At 36.8% G+C, this 26,321-nt stretch overlaps 1 protein-coding gene across 3 annotated transcripts in view; it reads right to left on the bottom strand.

The window, feature by feature from the left end:
- ptprb (protein tyrosine phosphatase receptor type b) overlaps positions 1 to 26,321 on the bottom strand; it is a 60,329-nt gene that overhangs the window by 21,975 nt on the left and 12,033 nt on the right. For all 3 annotated transcript variants that reach the window (XR_008906635.1, XR_008906636.1, XM_056747578.1), the window contains exons 4-18: positions 19,473 to 19,736; positions 16,779 to 17,048; positions 16,268 to 16,540; positions 14,056 to 14,322; positions 10,571 to 10,831; positions 10,068 to 10,331; positions 8,674 to 8,937; positions 8,328 to 8,588; positions 7,869 to 8,138; positions 7,383 to 7,646; positions 4,059 to 4,307; positions 3,326 to 3,595; positions 2,936 to 3,214; positions 922 to 1,071; positions 305 to 566 (exon numbers count right to left, since the gene is read on the bottom strand). Coding sequence is in view for 1 of the 3 variants with exons in the window: in XM_056747578.1 (XP_056603556.1) it covers positions 305 to 566; positions 922 to 1,071; positions 2,936 to 3,214; positions 3,326 to 3,595; positions 4,059 to 4,307; positions 7,383 to 7,646; positions 7,869 to 8,138; positions 8,328 to 8,588; positions 8,674 to 8,937; positions 10,068 to 10,331; positions 10,571 to 10,831; positions 14,056 to 14,322; positions 16,268 to 16,540; positions 16,779 to 17,048; positions 19,473 to 19,736 (3,868 nt within the window). In the remaining 2 variants the exon portion in view is untranslated. The remainder of the gene's footprint in view (positions 1 to 304; positions 567 to 921; positions 1,072 to 2,935; positions 3,215 to 3,325; positions 3,596 to 4,058; positions 4,308 to 7,382; positions 7,647 to 7,868; positions 8,139 to 8,327; positions 8,589 to 8,673; positions 8,938 to 10,067; positions 10,332 to 10,570; positions 10,832 to 14,055; positions 14,323 to 16,267; positions 16,541 to 16,778; positions 17,049 to 19,472; positions 19,737 to 26,321) is intronic.

The following is a 26,321-nucleotide window of genomic DNA, read 5'->3' as shown; positions in this document are numbered from 1 at the left end:
AAAGCAGCTGTTAATGAGTAGTTAATAGATAATTATTTGAAATGATCCTAAGTTATTCTACGATTCTGCATGAGACTCAGAGCATTCAGTGGTTATTAATGACTTTTAAATAAGTAATAAGTAACAAATTGTTACTTCCTTGAAACATCTGGATGCTGTTACTTGCTGATTAGTTAATTTTTTTCCCTTATTAGTTATCAGTAATGACTACAGTGTCAATGCAGCACTAACCATTTGCTCTGCATTAGTTTCTGCATAATGTTACCAAAAACATTACATGCTAAAACAAATGCTCTAGTATTACCTATATGCGGTTCTTGGTCTGAGTGGTCCATCACAAAGATGTGTTCCATGCTGGATTGATTCAGGATCCCATTTACAAACTCCCCCTAAACGCTTCATCCCAGCTCCCAGGTTTATCTCAAAGACACGGATCTTGCTGTCAGAGACCTCGGCACACAAACTGTGAAAGTATCCGGTCTGGTAGGCCTTGATGGATCGGTTGTGTCTGTAGTCCAGGTAAGAGGGGAGTGGATGTCTCTGCTCTGGTAGTACATAATCAACCTCTGTAAATGAGAATAAGCGAGACTAGGTTTGTTTCTGAGATAACAGCATTTAAGATAATAGACCCAAGAGAATTAAGGCACTTCATGTTGTTCCAAACCGGTACAGCGTTTTTCTTTGGAAGATTAGAGTATACATGTTAAAAAAGACTATTGTGTTTGGTTTTAAGTGGTTACAGAGGCTGTACCTTCCTCAACATCTCATTTTGCATTCCACAAATGAAGACGGTTTTGAACACGAATGTGAGTAAATGATGATAGATTTTTTTTTCTTCTGTTACTTTAATTAAAAACAGTTCAACTGATTATAATGTTGCTCTAAATCCAAAATTAGAAAAAGAAAAATGGGCAGTTGTACCATTTGACTCTGCAACGATGACTGTAAAGAAACGAACGGCACCATTTACATCGCTGAACCAGCTGCAGTTGAATTTAAACAGAATGGTGGAATGTGTGATAATCGCTGTTGGCTCGCTGACTCGCACCGCCATTGGTGGTGTGGGTGGCCCTAAAAAATTGAGATTATGCTTTTGTTAATTTCACTTGATCTTTGTTTAAGGCAAATATTTATAACTTAAAAATAACAGTTTATAACAAACGTTGTTGCGCCTGCATGCTTTTATGGCCTGAACGTAATTTCGGCAACACAACCTTAAAGAATAGTCCTTCCAGATTATTTTTGATAACAAGCAAAACAAAAATTACAATAGCTAGCAATTTAAAAGTATGTATTAATTTGAATAACCAGTAGAAGATCCGTTAATTGGCTAAACTTAAATGCGCCAAAGTACATTTATCATACAATAAAATATTGACATAAATTAATATTAATATAAATTAAATAAATATGAAAAGTTATATTATTAGCCACTAGCCAGACCGATCAACAAACATAGACTAGAAGTTATAATGATGGTCTCATGAAGCCATCCAAGAAAACAGAAACACGAAATAAGATCATTAATAAAAGATTTGGAAAAATAATTACTTCCATGTGAGAATAGCTCCAAGCAATAAATAACTCTTTTGTAATTAAAAATTGTTAAATCGTCCTTGGTTTAAGCAAGCATAACTTTCAAATTTTGTTAACTGTTATGTTAAAGTTCTTAGCAAATTTAGCAAGTGCAACCTAAGTATTCAATAGATCCTTTTTATGAAATTAAGTAGAAATTTTTTTAATAACTACATCAAAATTGCATATCTAAATTAACCTAAACTAATTCAGCATATTTTATTAAACATATTTCTTAGTCTTATTAGCATAAAGAAAACACTTCAACTTATCCATTCCAAAATGAGCAAGAAGAGACTGATCTCATAATTGACATTAGCACAGTTCCTGCTCACTGGTAACATAAGCCTTTATATAGGTTAAATGTAGCTTCACAGACCCTAATCACATGCACCAATCTTCTAAACAATGGTAACTACAAAACTGAAAAATATGTCTAACTCTTCTAAATATCTAAGAGAAGTGAACATTAAACACTGACAAGTCTTTAACTTTACTAAATCATGTAAATAAATCATATTTGTTTTAATTTAATCTCCTCATGCAGGAGAAATCCTTCTTGACCAATTGTGTTGAATTAACTGTTTAAATTATGTTAATTGAACAAGGAGTAAATTCAATTTTTTTTCCTAGTTAATCAAAAATAATCATTATACTTAACTCAAAAGTAAAAAGTGTTTCAGGAACTTAAAATATTTGTAAGTAGAACGTTTTATTAAAATTGCGTTTACATTACTCAATCTATTTGATTATTTTGAACATTTGGGTTTACAGTGTAGATTAGGCTAGATGTTCTTGGGTTTTTATGATTTACAATCATAAAAAACGAATCATACCTCAGAGCCCTATCTGACTATTTGTTGTTGGTTGCGGTTTCTTTCTTTGTCTTGCCTTGAACATGACCATCAACATGTTTCTATGAAGCAACTAAATATTAGATTTTCTCAGTGATGTCTGAAACAGCAGCTTCCTCTTCGGAACTCCAGAGGGTGCACTTGCCTTTAAATTAGTGCTAACAACACGGATTAGTCAATTGCCTGAATTTCCAAAATTTGACTTTATTTTAATAATAATAATTACATGCTACAAGATTTCAGTGCACTGTATGAAATTCATCATAGAATAATGAATTGTTTCTATCAAATACTGAGCAATGATAAAATTCTGACTAATTGAATGTTAGCTACACCACTAGTTGACCATTAACTTTGGTCCAAAATAACATGTGTCGGCGACGTGACTTTCCACATGTTTCCAAACTCTCCTTGCAAGCAGTTTTGCAATACTGTCCCATGTCACGCAAACTGTAGCTAGGTTAAGGATAAAGTATTTATTTTAATTCTGTTATATTGCTACTTACGGTCGATCATGGTGATAGCGCTGTTCTGTGCTGTTAAACTCTGCTTGTCCCCAGCGATCACCATTATTGAGATAGTGTAGTTTCTAAAGGGTTCCAATCGGTCAAACTGCTGTGAGAGAGCACTGTGTCCCAGTTTGTAGCTGTACACTGGAGTCTTGCTGCTTTGCTTATGACATTCCACTATGTAGCCATTAAAATCAGATTCTGGAGGCGTCCAGAAGCAAGATAAAGAGGTGGGACTTCTGGGGTAACAGTGAATGCTTGGGGTTTGGAGTGGAGCTAGAAAGAAAAAACTTTTTTCTACGGTTTCATGATGCTTTGGACCAAAATGTCTTTTTCAGGATTTAGAAGTGGTAAAAGTTTAAGGGAGGGTAAGTATTCAGTACTTACGTGTTCTGATTGTGTGGTACACTGGAGCACTGTAGGTCATAAAACCACGTGTCTTACCACTGACAGTGTAAATGCTGACATTATAGAGCCGTCCAGGATAAAGTCCTTTCAGGATGCGATGGGTGGGATAATGCCTAGAAATATTAACTGTGTCCGGAGGAAACCACGTCACTTCAAAATCATCATAATCTCCAGTTGCTGGAACGTTCCATGTTATCTCTAGTGAGCCAGAAGAACCGCTGACAGACACTGATGATGGTGATGCAGGAACTGCGATGGTACAATAGGAATGGTTTAGCTTAAACAAAACTCTGTTTTATTATTCATGAAAGGTTGTAAACTTTGTTCTTCATATATGACAATAGCAGAGCATACAACAACTATAAAAATAACAACACTGATTTTTTCCAACTGATGAACAATATGATATTGACAGCCAATCACAACCCATTCAAATTTAAACACTCATTTATAATAGGAAACTACAAAGCTCAAAAAAAGGCCCTAAAAATAAACAGGACTATTTATTTAAAATATATGAATTTGAAAGAAGTCTGAACATTTCAGGGAGAATATATGACCTTAAAGTTTACTGTCAGCAAAGTCCTGTTTTGATTACATGGGGCCTATAACTGTGGTGTGCTACTATTGCTGTTATACTGATATACTGGACATTGCTTTGATTGTTACATATGATATGCTTCAGGGCTTTATGGTTGAAAGTAGCACAAACCTGTGCGCCCTACAGCTGTCACAGTGTTTGTAAGATCTTCACTGCAGCTCTGAACCACTGCAGTATAAAGGCGACCTGCCACCAGACCTCGAAAGACAACCTGAGTGCTCTCTGGACCCAACTTCTGCTCGAGCCCATTTAAAGAAACTGAATATCCAGTAAGACTGCCAGGACCTCGTGTCCAGCTCAGAAGAAGACTTTCAGCCTCACCCTGATGCTCAACCTTGAGGTCTATGACTGAGGCAGGAGCTAGAAAAAAGAACATTCCATTGAAAATTGACCAAAAATACTGAGTATAAACGAGTAAATATGCTTTGTTTTCAGAGCACTGGTAAATTCATAAGTAAATGCAATAGCCTAATTTAATGTTACTTGTTAAATGTAATTAGTAATAATTTCTTTAATGGGTGTCAGGGATTTTAAAGTGTTCTTATTAAAATTATTAAAAGAATATCATTTAATTTATTGAAAATACACTCCATTTACACTCGATTTTTTGCTGCTGTTAACTTAACTGTGAACAAACCACTTTCATTTTACACAATTTTATAGGGTTCTAGCTCAAACTTGTAAATTCTGTGTCATTATCCTGTGTACACTACGCACATTATGTACATTTGCTGCTGTGTATGATTATTATGTATAATACGTGTCATTTGTTGTATTCTGGTGTAAAACTTGTACAGAAATGTTTACTGTGTAAATGTGTACAAGAAATGTCTGTCTTACTGCCATGTTGATTGGAAACTCAAGTTTTTCACCTTGTTGCACCTGGGTATATGGTTGAGTGACAATAAAGGGATTTGATTTAATTTGAACTTGCACTTAAATAAAAAAGCTGCAATGCATGCTGCGTAACATCGCATTACAAAACTTATTCATGACTCCCAGCATGCATTGCAGCTTTGTTATATTGCAGAAGGAAGCATTATTTTTTTTATTGTCACCATGGTCGATGTGTAATTGCTTCAACTATATCATTTTCCTCCATAGCATCCATAATAATCTAATGAACAACAAATCAACCCCAGTAACCTCGTGACGACTATGCCTGATCCTGCTGAACCCTCATTGTCTTTGCCGCAACACATGTATAAAAAGATGATTTCAATGGAAAGAAATTTGAACTTTTAAAGATGAATCGAAGCCCTCCTAAAGCAAACACTGTTTACCATAATGGTGATTTATGTTTACATGTTAATTTCGTGTTGTGGTTACTTGCTTACATTTAGTCATTTAGCAGACGCTTTTATCCAAAGCAACTTAGGGTTGAGTTAAGGGAGCAATAATCGATATGTCATACAGCAGCTATGCTTAATTTATTTTCCTGTTGAAAAAACATAACTTAAACATGTGGAACCACTGTCCATGATTGAATCCTGTTAAACCAATGAGCCATCACAGCAAAGTCCCTGGTGTAAAATGTACACCCTCTGGTGTATTTATGAGTCCGTATCTACAGGTGTACAAATTAACACTGAAGCAGAGTCTTTAGGGTGTGAAAAGTTAATTTATTTGTGCAGTAATTAATTCATTGAGGTCAGTTTACAAGTGATGATTGATCCCTGATGACACCTGCTGTTAATGCCACTGAAGAACTGAACAAGAACGAGAAAAATAAGACCGTAGCCACCCAGATTCATGTCATATAAATACACAATCAAATATGCTAATAAAATACATATTTACATTTACTTAAATTAAACTTTTGACTTCTTTGAATATGATTAGTAGAGCTTTAGTTGTATTTAGTGTTGCTGATGTTGTTTTATTGAAAAAGTCATTTAAATTCACCATTAGGGTAGATCAGTGTTTTATTTGGTTGGGTACTTGGATTAAAGTCCATTTTAGCAGTTTTCCCTGTTTGTGTAAAGCAATGTTCAGAATTTTTTTGTTCACTTATGGGTCATTATATTGTAAAATAAACTTAATATAAAAAATATTTGGTCACACTTTATTTAAAGGTCAAATTCTCTGTATTAACAAACCATTAACTTCGACTTTTGCCCCAATAAACTCCAAATTTGGTGCTCATTAATAGTTAGTATATTAGTTGTTAGGGTTAGGTATTGGGTAGGATTCGGGATGTAGAATATGCCCATGCAGAATATGTGCTTTATAAATACTATTAAACCAATATTCTCATAATTTGCATATGCATGCTAATTAGCAACTTGTCAATAGTGAGAATTGGTCCCTATACTAAAGTGTTACCAAATATTTTTTATATATTTTATTATACTTTCAAAATATTTAACTGATCCTTTAATTTTTAAATTAACAAATTTAAGTAAAATACTATTGTTTATTTATTTATTTATTATTTGTATACATTTTTGTATACATTTAAAAAATAAAGAGGAAACGGACAGAAGACAAGGGCTTGTTTTAAAAATGCCACCAAAAGAAGAAAATGAGAGTAGGTTAGGATTAGGGATAGCCACAGTCAAATTTTTCTGCCATAGTTTCTTTAGAAGCAACGCACCAAAACAATGCAAAATAGAGAAAACGTGTAACGCCATGTTACACCTGAAGCGATGCGACGCGAAAAGAGACAATAGACACATTAGAACCCTTTGTCGTTTTTAAATAAATCCACACTGAGAAGCGACACTCCCATTAGAACAAGCCGTCCTATCCTGTGTAGACACGCTGTTACACTTTTCATAATAAGAGCGATCTCTGTTTTGCAATTTTTTGGTGCTTTTTTCTAATGCAGTAAAGCATGCATGCATCACACAGTCACCGGACCCCCGCGATGCACACAAGCATACACACAGGTGTGCGTGAACTAGCGTTGCAGTATTTACCGACTTTTTTTAATTCAGAAAAATCGCATCTCAACATTTTGGGAAGAATGTCGGCGGTACTGCCCTGCTATAGCGTGAGATCTCGCTTTCCTGACTTGTCTCTTTTAGTTGGTGTCTGCTCCGTTATTCAATGAGCGGCAGAGAGAACCAGCACATTACAACCCCCAGCTTACTTGTGAGTGAGTGAATGAATGAATACAAAACAAGCACCTGTTGAGTTACTAAGTGGACATTTAAATACGAACATTAGTCTGTAATTATTATTTTATGTATGACAAAAGAAACATCAAATATGTTAACGACTTCATATATAAATACTGTATGTAAACTACAACAGCTTTATTAGGCATTAAGATACTAAAGTACCGTAGTGAACATAACAGTATAGAGAGTTAAACACAACTATGATGCAATGACGTCACGAATATGCTAATTTGCACCTGAAGCCACCTTGCCTCAGACAAAATCCTGTAGGAAACACTGTATAAAACTTCATTTCAAAAAACGTATTCACCTGTACGTGCCCATATAGGGGCATGACTTTTCAGCTTTCCTCTTCTGCTATTGATAAGCATCTTGTACAGCGTCCCTGGCAGCAGGTGCGTAAAGCTCCAGCTCAATGTCTCCTCCGCTAGCGTCTTGCTGGACTGCAGGGTGTCGCTTTGATCATACAGATACAGATCGAACCCATCGATCCTGCCCTCTGGTGCAGCCCAGCAGAATGTTAGATTGCTGCTCGTGTTGGAGCACATATGCAGTCCAGACACTGTTGCTGGAGCTGAGGAAGTGAGATCAATACTGAATTATCTGTAAACTGTTCTGTGCTATTATTTATAGGTAATCCTTCACATCGCAAAATCTTTGTGTTCCTTCCACAAATGGATTTTAATGACGTAAAAATAAAATTAAATTGAGATGAAAATTGCATAGGTGAGCTCTATGACTTCAAAGCTATACCCACAAATTAGAAATAAACTTTGATATAATGTTCAAATCTTACCAGTCTGTCCTTCTGCTGTGACCTCTTTGCTTTTAGAAGTACTGCTGAGGGTCTGTACGCTCACTTTGTACCAGCTACCTGGAATTAATCCGCTGAACAGGTGCCGGCTGGTATCAGCGGGCATATTCGTGTTGCCCATCACTCTCTCGCTCTCATCCAGTAACTGCAGTTTGTATCCGTCATAAATCCCCACAGCTGGCCTCCAGCTCACCCGGAGACTGTGGGTGCTGAGTTCATTATCCACCTGCAGGGCTGTCACAGCGGAGGGGTCTGAAACACATAAACACACATGCACAAAACACAACACTGTAAATGTTTAAAATGATAATGATGACTAGACATTCACAGTGTCATGTGTTAAAAGCCTAAGAGAAGCTTTGTGATATATGCTTACAATTAATTTTAATGAAAGCCATATTGTTTTCATAAAATAATAATTGAGAGGTGGTTGTTTCTCACCCGTTCGTCGGTTTGTTGTATGGTTGTTTGTCAGTTGCCCGCTTACCGACTGCACGGTCACTGAGTATAGCTGACCAGGTAACAGGTTGTGGAACTCTGTCTGTGTGATATGTTTAGGAACATTTCTGATGTCCTGTACATGTGTCCCCTGAGAAAGAGACACTGAATAGAAGTCCAAGTCTCCTTCGACAGAGTACCAGGATGCTGTGAGACCATCCCCAGGCCCAACAGTGAGATTAATATTTTGAACCTGACTGGGAACTGTGTGGCATGAGAGGAAAAAGACAAGAAAATATTATTCCAGTTAAATTGTGCGCTGTTTTCTACCATAAGGGCTTTCCATCACCTGTACGTCCTTTGGTGATCTCAGCACGCTGGAATGGGCCGCTGTGAGTGGATAACACAATCTTGTAAAGCCGACCAGGTGTGAGCTCAGAGAACATGTGTTCCCTAACTGTGCTGCTCAGATTCACAGCCGGTAACACTTGTGTGTCATTGAAGAAGATCTGGACCTCATAGTTCTCAACATCACCTGGAGCAGGAGACCAAGTCACCCTCAGAAACGTAGTTCCACTATCCATCAAGGACAAATTATCCACCGCACCAGGAACTGCAATATACAAGTAAATAAACCGAACATAGTTTGATAACAGCACCCCTAGTGGTGATTTTTTAAAATTGTTAAATAGCTACGAATACAGTGTTTTGAACAAAACACTTAGTTAACACAAAAATGCAACCAAAAAAATTATATTCTGCCATTATTTGTTCACAAGAATGTCGGACACAATCTGTATGACCACAATCTGTATGATTTAAAATTGAATTTCTTTACAATTTAGGTAAACAGAGGCCAATGTTGGAAACCAATATCCTTTAAAATATTAGTCATACAAGTTTAAAATCACATAAGGGTGAGGAAATCACAAAACTTTTTTTTACCCTTAAAATTTTATTGTATATCACCAGTAGGTGTGTTTACATACAATGATCAGCGTTTTTAATGTAAACAGTGCTACATGGATGAGATTCTCTAGTTAGGGTAATTTTTTCATTTTTTAACCATAGATGAAGAAAATTCCAATGTATTGCAATTAAAATCAATTAGCAATTTGGGAATACTTGTTATTTATTCTAAGACGGTTAGTTTTGGTTCTTTATTCTGACACCTGATTCAACTCAACAGCTTGTTAGTGTGTTCATTAGGGAGACATTTTTTCAAACGTTATAAGGGACACTGATGAGTTAAATCAGGTGTTTTACATAGAGATAGACATCTAAAACATTCTGAGAGGGGTGCCATTGGTCGAACTTTCAGTTTGATGCGCATGAACTAATATTATTTCTTAAATAAAAAATTTAGTTTTAATTCAATCTTAATCTGTTTGTTTAGATCAAAAATAGAATTAAAATTAATTACATTTTTCAAAAAGAAAAATATTCTTTGTATCAGGTTTTATAAAATAGACATACGAAAATATTCTTTAGGGCAAGTTATTTGTTTTTATTAGCTCAAGTTATAAAATATATTATTTTTTAATTGAATTAATGTAAAAACAAATCAGTGTGTGAAATCCACCAAAAGATACATAAAGTATCGCTGTTCCGCTATTGTTTATGTTAAGGAACCACATTGTTTGGCGAAGCAAAAATATTATCAAATTAATTTGATAAGATTTTTAAATAATACCGTTCTGAATGGTTTAATATATCAAGATGATGTTATTAAAACTCACTCACATGTTCGGCCATGTATAGAAACAGAAGCGTTATAAAATCCACTCCACGTGGCGATAGTCACTGTGTAGAGTCGTCCTGGAACAAGATCACTGAACACACATTCGCTCTGAGTCCTACTGAGGTTCTGGCTTTGAAGAAGTGTGCTGTTATACTCGATCATCACTTCATAATGGTCATAATCTCCTGATGCTTGATTCCAGTAAACCTTTAGGAAGTCATCTCTCGCCGAGTGGATGGCTGTGGGATTCTGCACTGTGGATGGTTCTTGATAAAGAAGTCATATAACATCAGTAAGGCTGATATCATATTCAGAATGTTTGGAAAGAAAATCCTGAACATCAACAATTTTAAGAAGCCACACATCCATTCTTAACTAAAAATGACTATTTACTGTAAAATCTAAATAAATTAATTTGAAAAGGTTTGCAATTAAGTATAACAAGAAAATCCCAATAAATCTAAATTAATTATTCTTAAAGTATCTCATACAAAGAATTTCATACTTGTTCTCCCCTGTAAAACAGTTTGGTTCCTAAAGCTGCCGCTGTGTGTAGTGATGAATATTGTGTACAGCCGACCGGAAACAAGACTGCCGAATGCACAATCTTTTGAGGCTTTAGACACAGCAAGAGTGTGTACTATTTTCTCCTGGTCTTTCAGCATCACCATGTAACTGTCCACATCTCCCTCAGCAGGCTTCCATGACACATTCAGAGAGTCTGGAGTGTTATTTGTTACCGTGACAACAGAAACAGCAGCAGGCACTGAAAAACAAAGTTTCAAAAAACATGAACAAAACTTGATTTAGTGCTTTTTTACTCTCTGTAGTGTAAGTTTTTATATTTTTATATACTGTTTAATTTACAGCCTAAATCACAGCCATGATGATAGAGGTGCACATATATTCATGTATTCTCTCCTTTTAATATGTATTCAGTAAACTTTTTAATATTATTTTATCTTTTTGTATTATTAGTATACTGTACATTATTATTTGCTATTGAGTGCTGTAGGGTTGACGTATTTTTGTACTGTAACAGCACAACAAAACATGTTTCCTGATAACACCTAAACTAAACAAATTAATGTTTTTTTATCTTTCTCCAATTTTGCACTATTCTTAAGTTATTAAACATGACTTATCAAATTGTTAGCAACCACCTTTATCAAGAAGCATTAACAATTTTAAAATCCAGTTTAAAAAGATAAACGATAAATACATTGACCTTTTCATACACCTGTGGTGACACATTCAACAATCATCCGCAGTCCTTTTAAGCAGTCCTTAAAAGTATTTTACATTTTCATTTTAAAATGTGTGTACGTTTATAACACTATACTTTTTATTATATTAACTTTTCATCAAATTACAAAAAAATAGTTAACCCTTATGCTAGGGTGTTGCTTAAACGACATCCAGTGGAACTATTTTGTTGTCAGAATCTGTTGGAATATATCATATCATGTGATCTGGACTTGGACTATGTTTCTCATATGCTTTGTGTACAGAAGGTATTTCTTCCATATATCGTCTTTTTAACAAAACAAAGAGCGTGTGTTTAAAAATGTAAAAAGGCCCCTTTAGCACATGCTCTTTAGTAACGTTATTAAGCTTATCAGATTAATGGCCAGCTGACAATACAACAGCTTTATGATATGTGATTGCGGCCCATGTAATGCTTGCAGTTCGCTTTTAAATACAAAACAGTTTGATTTATCACATCTTTAAATAGAACACAATCGACATCATGTCAAGACATTGAAAACCCTTCATGAGTTTCAAATTGCTCATTTGGTTCACGGTCAAAATAACTGAATCAATAAAAAAGCTAAATATCATGGCCAAGTAAACGAGAGATAAGCAGACAATGACCCACACTACACGAATCCCCTAGATGCAATCTCGACCATCCGCTGGTGGATCGGAATAGCTATGATTCCACAATATTATCAGCTCACTGATTTTAATAATTAATAACCAGCTAGTCGCTTACGGGCCTCAGCCTTTAATCACCCATTCGCACCTCCTAGAGGGGAGCATCCATAATCAGTCAACCACATCCTGCTACAATCATCTTCAAAACATTTTGAATGCACACAGACATGATGAATCAGAAAAGGAATCTCAACAATGGTAACAATAATCAAATAAATTGCCAGCCTAGTACACGGCAAATTGGCCAGTATTAAAGGCTGTGCTTTTTGCTGTGTATTTAAACTGCAACTAATTGCATTTTATTAAATTAAAATGAAATAATTAAATGTTAAAGTCTTACTAAAACAAAACTCTTTTAGAGTGCCCTAAACTGCCCCGTATTGTTTGAGCCACTTCACAAGAGTCCATTAAACAGTGAATTGAATTGGATAAAATGCATTTTAACAAACCATGCGTTAAATATAGCCTGCTGCTTTTATATAGCACTTCATGAAATTCTTCAAATCCTATTTGGATTGGAACGAGGTATTGTTGTGCACAGCTCGTGAATTAAATGTCTGGGGAAATAACATTATAACTTGCTGGTAAACTTATAGATAAAATTTATTTTATAAATAAAATTGAGGTAACAATTTGCACTCAATTTGATTGAATAGATTTTATTCTACGTTTGTAAGAAATGAGTACCTAAATAGTACATAATATTAGTTAATGCATTTTCTATTTTTAAGTGTTATGTACATCAGTGTATACGGGTTTGCGAAACATTTCACAACGAAACGTCAAAATAAAGTTGCTAGAACATTTGCCATGAGGAAAGTTGTGCGCTCAGACATCAACATTAATCATACACACCTCAACAATGGTGACAATCATCAAATTAATTGAGGTAAACTGCAAATGCAAGCTGGGAGTCATTAATGAGTTTTATATCATGATGTTACCCAGTATGCAATGCAGCATGAAACTTTCTTTTGTTGATTGTCACCATTGTTGAGATTCTTACACTGATTATTGATGTGTCTGGGCATCTGTATGTTTTGGCGTCTTGAACTTCACATAATTTTTAAATTACGTGGTGGGTCTGATGTTAAAGACTTTAATCAAGCTTAAATTCCACTTAACACAGTCATGCTCACAAATTAAAAATGGTAATAATCTCTTAATACTTTAATTTTGAGCAATTGTGTTTTCAGTGCAACAATCGAATAGTCATGTGAATAAGTCAAGAGTTCTACCACAGTGAACACTGATCACAATAATGATGACGTCAAATGAATCTTGTGTTCATTGTCCAAAATGGGTTTTGTAGATGTTTGTTATGTGGACAATGAAAGTAATCGATGCTATCTCCTGTTTCTGACCATTTGTAAATAAATTCAAGCCTCTCTGAATAAGTTATTTTAGTGTTAAATTATTCAATATCTATCGTTCATAATTTATTTATTTTCACCCATGAACTCTGCAGCTTGATTTCACCAGCGGAGAAACCAAGTCATTCCTTTCAAGTCACAAGTCTGTATAATCAACCCTGTAACAACACAGTATTCATGCAAAGTGTTTCTCCATAGAAACAATAAATTAATTTGAAATCAATGAGACGCAAATGAAAATTTGAACACCAGTGCTATCTTCACACACACACCACCACACACACACACACACACACACACACACCACCACACACACACACACACCACCACACCCTTACAAAGGCTGGAGAATATATTACTTATAATTGGGATCAAAGATCATGATAATTCTTACAATTTTTTATCAGTCTCACTGGGTTGTGAAAAGGTACAGGCAATGGTATCGGCGAGTACCAGAAAAAAATATCGGTACTCGTACAAAAAATGGTTTCGGTTTATCCCTAATATTATATTATATTCAGTCAGTGATAAACAAGACATATCTGCTATATAATATGCATAGATTTTCAATCTTATAAAAATTCATGTGGCCGGTACAATATGTATATTGTATAGTATATATAATATACTATAGAATATAGCAAATCAAATATATAGTATTTATTATATCTTTATATACCTGTGCGACATTCAGCTTCTGCGTATTTGGACATCTGTGTTCCACTAACACTAGTTACCAGTAGCTTGTATAAAGTGCCAGGTCTCTGGAAGGGCAGTACAATCGATGTGGTGTTCGTTAGAACAGAAATGTTGAAGACCGCCTGCTTGTGACAGAAGAGCTGCAGATGGTAGAAATCCAGATCGCCATGTGGTCTCTCCCAGCTGGCCTTCAGCCTGTCTGTATTCCCATTGTTGCAGAGTTTCAAATGATTCACTATCAAAGGCACTGGTAACACAATGTTTGTAAAAAAAGTTGTTGTAAACTTTTTGTTATAACTGTTACAAAAACTGTGTCTTTATGTTAGCTTTCACTCAACTTTTAAATGTGCAGTCTATGTCTGTGAATTGAACGTTTTTACCATAATTCAAGGATACATCCCAGATAGCAAATTTTTGCGGCCCAAATCTGGCCCACACCTTACTCCCCATACTTTACTCATCTGGCCCACATATGGCGTGGAATGATGGCACTTGTGCGGTCCGCTCCTGTTTGCCAGATTTGGGCCACAGCATGCCAAAGCTATGCCACATGTCAAACATCAAAACAAATAAAGCAGAACTGAACCAAATATATACAACAGTTCATTTCAGTTCTGGGCCAGATTTATCCCAAAACCATCACCTTTCTGTGCTCCAGTTTGACAGAATTTGTAATGAGTTTCAATATTATTATAGTGATGATTGAGTTATTAGTGATGAACATCTGCTTTTTAAAAGAAAAAAAATATTTGCCCAGAGGAATACAACAACTACAACCTGAAATACAACCCAGCTAACAAAAGTTTGTTATAAGAACGTTCCTTTTAAAATATTCAAAATGTCAGTTTTTTATGTTTTAAGATCATTTCCAGCTGACAAAAGTCACCATCATGGTGATCAGTGTTTCCTTGAGTTGGGCTCGTGACCCTTGACATCTACTCTTGATCATAGAAGTACTTATAAAGTACATTTGTTAAAGAAATTGAAGTGATGCTCTGAGCAATGGTGTTGGTTGGTGGTCAGTGATATATCTACCATGTTTACATTTGAATAAATTACTGTCCTGCTGATCTTGAAATTACATTAAAACATCTGGGAGAAAGAAAACTTCATGCTGTGATGCATGCTGGGTAACATCATAGCACAAAACTAATTAATAATTCCCAGCATGCATTGCGGTTGATCCGCTTATATAGTTGTTTTTTTCTCACCATTGCTGAGATTCATACATTGATTCTTGATATCTGTGTGATTCTAAAATGTTGTTTGATAAAAATACAGCGGTTTTTCACAAATCTTTCTAGATATCTATAAACAGTCAAATTTACAAATTTAGTCAAGGTTCTTTAGCATAGCACTCAACCTAAATGAGTACTGAATCAAGCTATAACATCACAGAGGTTTCACCTATATCATTCGGTTAGGTTCATATTTGCTCTGCCATGAAAAGTGAACTTTATTAGCACCCAGTTTCAGCAGTTCAAACATACATTTGCTCAGGGGTCAAGAACCCAACCCAAGGAAACACTGATCACCATGATGGTAACATTCTTAAAACGCTTAAAACAACATTTTTTTACGTATTCATGTGAAAAACCTCTAAGGAACGTTCTTATAACAAATTTTTGTTAGCTGGGTTGTATGTCAGGCTGTATATCAGGTTGTAGTTGTTATGTTTCTCTGGGTAAATACTTTTTTTGTAGTTTTTGTTGAACTTTTCTGCAGTGATGCTGTTTGTTAACAGCAGATGTTCATCACTAATAACTCAATCATCACAATAATAATAATGAAACTCAATACAAATTCTGTCAAACTGGAGCACAGAAAGGTGTTGGTTTTGGGATAAATCTGGGCCGGAATTGAAATGAACTGTTGTTTATATTTGGTTCAGTTCTGCTTTATTTGTTTTGATGTTTGACATGTGGCATAGCTTTGGCATGCCTGTGGCCCAAATCTGGCAAACAGGAGCGGACCGCACAAGTGCCATCATTCCACGCCATATGTGGGCCAGATGAGTTAAGTATGGGGAGTAAGGTGTGGGACAGATTTGGGCCGCAAAAATTTGCTATATGGGAAGGAAAAATTGTTTGACAGAACACCAATTTTTTTTACAGTGTACTGTATATTACAATAGTATATAACAGTTTTTGTAGTGTAAAATGAAATATGTTCAATTTTACATATATTCTCACCTGTTCTTCCTTCCAGTGTCACAGAACTGCGAAGATTCTGTCTGGTGGTTGTTACAATGAGGCGGTAAAGTCGTCCAGGTGTGAGAACGTTGAAGGTGCACTCTCTCATGTCACGAGTTAAGGTTCGTGTCTGAGTAACTGTTGAATTGTTGCCTTCGAAAAGCTGTACTATGTAGCCATCCCGTGATGCTGAACCAGAAGCGTGACTCCACAGAGCACTAATGGACGTTTCATCTGAGTGACGAATGTGTAATTGTGACACTGGTGGAAAACCTACGGAAAACATAATTCGTACAATGTTATTCATACATTTTAGTACAATCTGCTTTTACGACAGTGATGTTAGGTTTGGGGGTAAGCTAAGTGAGGAACTTCAGTATCGCGTTTTCAAATTGTACAAATTCATAAAAATTAGCCACCTCATAAAATATGAGAAAAATCAGGTTCTAGAAAGATCAGTTTGGTATAATCTCACTAAAGCACACGTTTATAGTTGACATGCTGGTTTTACCTATTTCCTCTTGGTAATAAACCGTAGAAGCCAGGCCTCCACTCTTCACACTGAGCGCAGCGCTGTATAATCTTCCTGACTGCAGATTTAAACCTGACAACATAATTTTTCTTGCTGTTCCATTTACTGTTTGGTTAGCTAGGATCTCACTTCCATTTGAAAGCACCACACGGATTTGATCCCATTCTCCTGAAGGGGGCGTCCAGGTGATCTTCAGCAGGCCATGCTCAGCCATGTTCTCCATGAAAACATCTGACACCTTCCCTGGAGCTGCAATATTAATTGTGTAAAGTATTTCAAACATACATGACCAAATATGCTAATATTATATATTATCTCACATAAGTGAGTACACGGCTCAATTTTTTCTACAATGTAAAGGAGCGAGTGTACAGCTTGTATAACATTGTAAATTTGCTGGCCCCTCAAAATAACTCAACACACATAGTTTCGTCTAAACCGCTGACAACAAAATGAAAATGTCCAAATTGGGCCCATTTTGCCATTTTCCCTCCCTTGCATCATGTGATGTGTTAGTGTTACAAGGTATTAGGTGTGAATCGGGAGCAGGTGTGTTAAATTTGGTGTTATCGCGCTCAATCTCTCATACTGGTCACTGGAAGTTCAACATGGCAACATGGCGGTTTAACAGGACTGGTTCCAGTCAGAACAGGCCTCGCCATGGTCGACCAAAGAAGTTAAGTGTATGTGCTCAGAGTTACATCCAAAGGTTGTCTTTGGGAAATAGACGTATAAGTGCTGCCAACATTGCTGCAGTGGTTGAAGTGGTGGGGGGGTCAGCCTGTCAGTGCATACCAAACGCTGCACACTGCATGAAATTGGTCTGCATGGGTGTCGTCCCAGGAGGAAGCCTCTTCTAAAGATGATGCACAAGAAAGCCCGCAAACAGTTTGATTAAGACAGGGAGACTAAGAACATGGATTACTGGAACCATGTCCTGTGGTCTGATATGCCCAAAATAATCTTTGGGGCTTGTACACTTCTGTGAGATACTGTAAAATGATGAGTGAATGTTACAAAACCATAACACATAAACTGTTAAAACTGTATAGCAGAGATGGGACCAAGTCATTGTTTTCTAATCACAAGTAAGTCTCAAGTCTTTGCATTCAAGTCTCAACCCACAAAGCAACCAAAGAGCAATTTTTTCTCCCAAATCTGGCCCACACCTTACTCCCCATACGACCTCATCTGGCCCACATACCGCATGGAATGATGGCACTTTGGCGGTCCGCTCCTGTTTGCCAGATTTGGACCACAGGCATGGCAAAGCTATGCCACATGTTAAGATCAAAACAAATAAAGCATAGCTGACCCAAATATAACCAACAGTTCATTGGTGTTGGTTGGTGGAGAGTGAGATAACTACCATGTTTACATTTGAATAAATTGCTGTGCTGCTGATCCTGAAAGAACATTATAAAATCTGGGAGTTTGATTGCAGTTTACAGTCTTCAAAGATTTGTTTTAAAAGAAACAGAATTTAGACACACAGCCATGAAGATTCTGTGTTTGACTCTCAACAATTGTGACAATCAACAAAATAAAATTTCAAGCCGCAATGAATGCTGGGTAACATCAGAGTACAACCCTCATTCATGACTCCCAGCATGCATGCATTGCATTTGATCTTTCTGTCTGATTTAGTTTGATGATAGTCACCATTGTTGAGGATTGTATGATGAGTGTTGATGTGCAAAAAAAATATTACCTTTATGTTTCATCTAACTTCCTGTTTATTTACAAATCACAGTACTCCCTTCAGTCATCAATCTCTTAATATTAATACAACATCCTGTGACAATAATTATAAATGAAACTAATATGCTTTTGCGTTTGACAGTTTTAATACACAAGAGTTCTTTCTCATACACAATTATTATTGATTGTGACTTGAAAACAATGATTTGGTCCCACCTCAGCTGTATTGTATTTGGGATGGGCTGTTTTGGTCACTATTCATATATAATCAGTATTAATGTTCCAACAAGAGGCAACAAATGTCTAAAATTATAATAGGGTTATGTCTTTGTTGAGTAACACTGGTTGATCAAGAAGGCTAAAAGAGCTTGCGTTATTTATTTTTACACCACGCTTTTAAGAGCGACGAGCTTTGTAAGAAATCAGCGTATTTCAGAAAGGCGGGGCAAAGAAGAGATACAAACATCGACGGGGTGTGGAAAATACAGTGTTTTTAACCTTAAATCGTGTATACACATTACATTACATTACATCTAAAACAAACCAAAATATTCGTTTTAGCCGTGTCATATGACCCCTTTAATATTTATGTGTAGAAAGAAGGCTTAGGTTTATGTGTAAAATTGTTTACAAACACATTGTAAAAATGCCAACTCATCTTTAAAAGGATATTTTAGATTATTTTTTGCTTGTACTGACCCCAAAAAGTTTTTTTTGTCAAAAAAATTTTTTTAACTGTCAAATCAAATAGAATGTAAACATCAATTAGATTAACACGGCAAATTTAGTTTTTAATATTTTACCTACATTTTTGGGCATACATTTGCATTTTTTATTCATGTCACAGCTTCATGTCTAATATAAAATCTGGGTCTTGGAGCAAAACCAATTAAAAATACTAAAAGACAAAACTAGTATAAAGTGTAAAATGTAACACTAGTCTCAAGTGTAAAGTAATAAGTCTACCCTTACCCGTTTTTCCTGTGGACCAATTCTGATTAGACAGATGTCCACTCGTTGTGTTGACCAACACCTGGTAGGACTTTCCAGGGCTTAAGCTGTCAAACATGACATTTGTAGTTTCTGAAGACAGTTTTCTCTTAATGGGAGTTGAACCAGGTGAAGTCAGACTGACAATGTAACTGTCCACGTCACCAGAGGCTTTATCCCAGAAAACCTTGAGGCTGTTTTGGCTGCCGTTGTTCTCCACTCTGAGATGAGAAACAGCTGCAGGCACTAAACCGACAGGAGGAGGTCAATCACTTAAATTAGCAATGTTTAAAGTCACCATACTGTATTTACATTCTTCATGTTTTCTTAAACGTTAACGTGCATGAGTATAGGTGTAAAATGTATCTGAATTGTATAGGTAAAACTAACTGGATTGGGTGACTGATGAGAATTGTTTGAATTTTCAATATTATTGACTTTTGTTTGCTGATTTCTGATTGAGGTTGCCAGATTGGGTTATTTTTAGGCTTTATATTTTGTAAGGTAATTTTGGTGAACAAAACCCAAGTGCATGTACTTAATAGGGTCATATGGCGCGAGTACATGTTTTTCTGTCTTAAGTTAGTTATAAGTTGCCCATGCATGTATTACACATGTGAGATTGCAAAAATGTAAGTGTCAGATCAGAAGATGCATTCTATCTAAAAGTGAATGCTCACCCAGACTTGCCTGAAACGCATCATGTAACCACAACACCACAAATCTACACTGAAAAAATTATTCTTGAGGGCTAATAAATATTACCCATGCAAATCAGTCAGATTTTACTTACATATATTAGGTAGCAAAGTAAACTAAACTTACTGAATCTACTTAATAAAATTAAGGCAAGAATTTGCACTCAATAAGATTGAGTAGATTTTATTCTATGTTTTTAAGTAAAGAGTACCTAAATTTATTTTAGATATGAGTCATGACCCACAAAAATATATAAGATAAAGGCTACCTTATATTGCTCAATTTTAATTACCTATAAAATTTGAGTAGTATTAGTTAATATAACCGACAACAATTCGTCTACCAATTATGAATGATAAATGTTGAATGATTAAACTCTAAATATGACTTATTTAGAGAAGCTTGAATTGACCTAAAAATGGTCAGAAACAGGAGATCACATAAATTGCTTTGGTTAACAAAATAACAAACGTCCACTTGTTTTACTGAAAACTTGTTTGCTGTGGCAAATGACAGTCAGTTGAAAGTGCCAATAGAGTAGCCGTTGAGTTGTGAATTTCTGAGCTTGACTGAGTTGAGTCAATTTACAATATGATTAATGTCAATAGCTTTGTTCTTACAAGACCCTTAGTCCTGCCATGTGAATAATAAGAGTTTTGGAAAGTATAGAGCTGAGGATTTACTCAGATGCCCAGATACATGAAGAATCAGTGTATGAAACTCAACATTGGTGACAATCAAGAAAAGAAAGCTTCATGCTGCAATGCATGCTGGGTTAACTATCATACTACAAAACTCATTCAAGACTCCGAGCATGCATTGCAGTTTACCTGAATTAATTTGATGAATGTCACCCTTGTTGAGGTGTGTATGATGACTGTTGATATCTAAGTGTAATCTGTTAGTTTCTAGATGGCAGATATTGTGGTAACTTTGTTTTCATGTTTCATTATAGTCTTCTCAAAGACTCTTTAAATAATACTCAAATACTAAAAAATCCAATAACTTATACTTATATACTTAGCAAGCTTTTTTGATATTAACACAAATGCATGGCGCATGAAAACCATTTTTATAAGTAGTTAATATTAAGCAATATTAGGTAGAATTTATCTAATATATTTTAGTGTGTCATGACTCATATCTGATAAATTGAGGTACTCTTTACTTAAAAACATAGAATAAAATCTACTCAATCTAATTGAGAAAATTAATAGAGGAAGCATCCTGTTTTTATTCGTCCAATCAGTTCACAGCGGTAAACATGAGCCACACCCACTTTCATCTTGGAAATATGTCAGTAATTCTTCATTCTTCATTTGCTAAACAGCATTTTTCTTTTAGCTGCTATGACAAAGTTGTAATAAAACTATTATTCGATTTAACAGTCTGAAAGCGAGTACCTGAATGCATTGCGTTTATCTTAAAGGCGGGGTGTCCGATTTCCAAATTATGCTTGTTTAGACAAAGTTGGGCCGAGTAACATCAGCAGTAAGGTGCACAGTCCAGAGAATGGACATTAGTCGAGCCGATCGCTGACAAAAGCGAATGAAGGGGGTAGGAGTGTGTCTGTTTTTTTGATTAGAACATCAACAACAGTTATGAGAAATCAGACACCGTGCCTTTAAGAGTTTATTTAGTTGTGACCGTAGTTGAGTCAAACTGGTTTATTGTTGACGTTTGCTAATCCACTTGAACAAAATCACTTTAGATAAGTGCCTAAACTCTAAGACGCACAACAAATATCACATGAAATCACTTATGCTTAGCTTTATCCACCTGTTTATGTTTCATTATTTTACGTGAAAACGACAGTTTTTCACAGTTAATTTCACAGGCATTTTTACATTGCATCTGTACTATTGTATTTTTGCCTACTATGGTAGTCAATGGGGGCAAAATTTGTCTGATTATAACCCAGTCAACTCGATGATGTCGCAGTGATCTCAAAGTGATGTATCCCATGAGTTCAAAGAATACTCACGATATTCTGTATCAATACAGATACGATCAATAAGATATTCAGGTCAAAATGTAACCTCACCACAAACTCGCTGTCTGCTCAAACTGTGATCTTACTATTGTGCTGCGAGCGTAGAGGTTTAGATGTGACTGGTTTTTCATTTTAAGTAACCATTATGTTGATCAGCGTTTGCTTTAGTTGAACTCTTGACTCTACAGTGGCTTGTTTTAACTGTGTGTTCACTTTGGTGGAGCACATTTGATATATCAAGTTATACCAAAGGACTCTTTACATTTACATTTACATTTAGACATTGAGCAGACGCTTTTATCCAAAGCGACTTACAAAGAGTTTAGGAGCAATAAGCGATAGTTCATACAGGAGCCATAATACATTAGGTGCCAATACAAAGTTACTGGTTTCAACAAAAGCTAGACCACTACCTGTTGAGAGAAAGGGTTAGTGTATTTTTTTTCTTTTTTTTTTCTCATTTGTTTGTCAAGTATTCACAGAAGAGATGGGTTTTAAGTAGTTTTTTAAATGTTGTGAGAGATATGGTTGAACGGACAGATAGGAAGAATGTTCCACCAGGAAGGAGTTGTGAATGAGAAAGAGAGGGAAAGCGATTTAACTTGCCCTTATGGGAAGGCAATACAAGCCGCCGCTGGTTTTCTGAATGCAGGGATCTTGATGGGGTGTAGGAGTGCAGGAGAGAGTGGAAGTAAGCCGGTGCAGATCCAGTGATAGTACTGTAGGCAAGCATTAGTGACTTGAATCTGATACGGGCTGCAACCGGTAGCAAGTGAAGAGAGATGAAAAGGGGTGTCACGTGAGCCCTTTTGGGCTGTTGGAAGACGAGGCGTGCTGCTGCGTTCTGAACCAGCTGAAGTGGTTTGATAGCCTTTGCAGGAAGACCAGCAAGGAGAGCATTGCAGTAGTCCAACCTTGAGATTACCAGGGCATGGACAAGGAGTTGTGCCGCATGCTCCGTGAGATATGGTCTGATCTTTCTAATGTTGAATAAGGCATATCGGCATGACCGTGTTGTCTTTGCAATGTGATCATTGAAGGACAGCTGTTCATCAAATATGACTCCGGGGTTCCTGGCTGTTTTGGAATGGGTGATTGTGGTATTGCCAAGATGGATGTTGAAATCGTGTTGGACCGTAGGGTGTGCCGAAAACACGAGTAGTTCGGTCTTGGCAGGGTTCAGCTGGAGGTGATGGTCTTTCATCCAAGCTGAGATGTCCTCGAGGCAGGCTGTAATGCTAGCTGCTGCAGTGGTATCGTCTGGGTGAAACGAGATGTAGATCTGGGTGTCGTCGGCATAACAGTGATATGAGAAGCCATGTGCCTGTATGATTGGTCCCAGTGATGTCGTGTAGATGGAAAAAAGCAGCGGTCCAAGCACCGACCCCTGAGGGACCCCAGTGATCATGTGGTGAGCCGTGGACAGCGAGCCCCTCCATGACACCCTGAAGGATCTGTCGGAGAGGTAGGATTTGAACCAGCAGAGGGTAGAGCCTGTGATTCCTAGTGATGACAGGGTTGCTAGAAGTATCTGGTGATTGACAGTGTCAAACGCTGCACATAGGTCTAGCAGAATCAGGACAGAGGATTTAGATTCCGCCTTGGCTAGCCGCAGTGCTTCTGTGACCGATAGCAATGCCGTCTCAGTGGAGTGGTTTGTTTTGAAGCCAGACTGCTTGTCATCCAGTAGTTTATTCTGGAACAGGTAGGAAGACACCTGGTTGAAAGCTGCCCTTTCAAGTGTTTTTGCTATAAATGGGAGGAGAGAGACAGGTCTGTAACTGTCGGGAGTAGAAGGGGCCAATGTTGGTTTCTTCAGTAGGGGCGTGACCTGGGCCTGTTTGAATGTGGATGGAAAAGTGCCGGTGAGCAGGGAGGTGTTGATGATGTGTGTGAGTGCAGGTGTGAGCGAGCTGGATATGTCCTGAAGGAGATCGGAGGGGATAGGGTCAATGGGACAGGTGGTGGGGTGGCTGGAGAGAAGCCTGGTGACTTCAGTGTCCTTAAGTGGGGTGAAAGAGGAGAGTTCGATGGTTGAAGTGTGGGAGTTGTTTCCCAAGGTCTGAGGTACCGAGAATTGTTTGCTGATGGATGATGTTTTGTCAGTGAAAAATACAGCAAAGTCTTCCGCAGTCAATGATGAAGTGGGCGGGGGAGGATTGGGGCAAAGAAGAGAGTTAAATGTCTCGAAAAGCTGTCGAGTGTTAGATGCATTGCTTACCTTGGTGGTATAGAAAGACATTTTTGCTGTGGTAACACTAGCAGAGAAAGAGGAGAGTAGTGACTGGTAGTCCCCTAGGTCAGCAGGGTTCTTGGTCTTGCACCATTTCCTTTCAGCAGCCCTGAGTGTACTACGTTGTTCACGGATGATGTCTTTGATGATAATGTTATAATTGGTAAATGTTGATGAGATTACTCGCAGTTTTGTTTGATGGTATAGTTTGAGGTTGTGCTGGGTGATCAGATATTGAGGTGATCAGATATTTCTCAGATCTTTTAAATTAATTATGTGCACATATTTGCAACAAAATATTTATACATAAATAGATCAAGAATCAGCATATTATACTCAACAATGGTGACAGTCAGCAGAATGAAAACTTCACACTGCAACGCATGCTGGTTAACATCATAGTTCAAAACTCCAGCATGCATTGCAGCATGAAGCTTCTCAGTTTATTCTTACTGTTATTGAGGTTCATACACTATGTCTTGATGTATTTGAGTCTTAATTATATATTGTTAAAATGTTTACATGTGTGATTCATTTAGAAGTCCTTTACAATATACGGTTGTCTCATAACAACTGAATCTCACTTTCTACTATTACACATTCAGCAGCACAACACTGTTCACATCAACATTTACCCATGCCTATACTATCATCAAAGACTCCTTTGGGAATACTCAACATTACAACTGTGCACCATAAAGTAAACACACAGTTACAGCAGCCAGAGGAAGAGAAGTCAAATACTATAGAGTCAATACCTCAACTAAAGCAAACACTCATCAACATAATGGTGACAAACCAGTCACATCTAAACCGCTAAGAACACAGTTTGAGCAGATTCTGTAAACTCATGGTGACATCACTGTGAGATTGCTGTGCCATCATCGTGTTGACTGGGAAGCATTGTTCCAAATATCTTTTGGAACTACAGATTAAAATTTTTAAGTGAAGGATTCTGTTTAACGTTGTTGTGCTGTGCTGTCTTTACTGTGTAGCTGTGGGTCTGTTTGCAACATAAGTATCAATATCTTTATAACACAAATCAATGCCATTTTGTAACCTTACAGTATCTCTGTGTACTAGTTATCTTGTTTGTGTAAGTTAATAAGTCTCCGGAGCTGAAATGTTGTTGTGCATCTGTGCAGTCTATGCAGACAGACTAAAACAGACTGGAGTGGCCGACCAATCAGAGCAAAGCAGGCTTGTGGAAAGGGGAGGGGCTTAGTGAAACTGAGTTTCTCAATACTAAGAACGCAAAAAGAGACAGCCTCTGAAGAACGAACTTGGATGGACTTCAAGCGGGTCCCGTACGTGCCCAAGGCTGCATTTGATGCATCCTTGATATTAAGAACACATCAGAATACTTTCATGCATTCTCTGTTCTTGTGTTCTTGAGTATTAGAACAGTCTTTGATGATTATTTTTGACGTAGACGGAGAACACGAGGACACAAGACCGCTGAAGAACGCATATTGAGAAACAGCTCAAATCTTCGAACTGCTTTGAATGTACCATTGAGAGATCTTTGAAAAATTAGGTGCTATTAAATACTTATTTTAAGAAAATGAAAAAGTTTTTTTTACCTTATATTCAATCCTGTGGTTGGGGACTCCAAAACAATATTAGGACACTTAATAAATACAACATAACTGGCTCTTTAAATCAAACTGATGCATGATCTGAGTTCCCACAGTGGGTTTACAACCTCTGGTTTATGGTAGTACTAACCCTGCAAACAAAAGCAAGTCCAAAAGACGTCTTTTCAATGTCGTTGATGGCGTTGCATGGACGTCCCCTTAGGATTCAGAATGTTAGTTTTTACAACCTTTTTTTTTGACGTAAAAAACGTCTTCTGAACGTGTGCTATTGTTGTCCAGGTGATCTCTAGAATTGTATTGGACTGATA

This window comes from Triplophysa dalaica, chromosome 5 (genome assembly GCF_015846415.1).
Source record: "Triplophysa dalaica isolate WHDGS20190420 chromosome 5, ASM1584641v1, whole genome shotgun sequence".
In the NCBI taxonomy this organism is placed as follows: Eukaryota; Metazoa; Chordata; class Actinopteri; order Cypriniformes; family Nemacheilidae; genus Triplophysa; species Triplophysa dalaica.
This window is presented reverse-complemented; position numbering and strand designations above follow the sequence as displayed.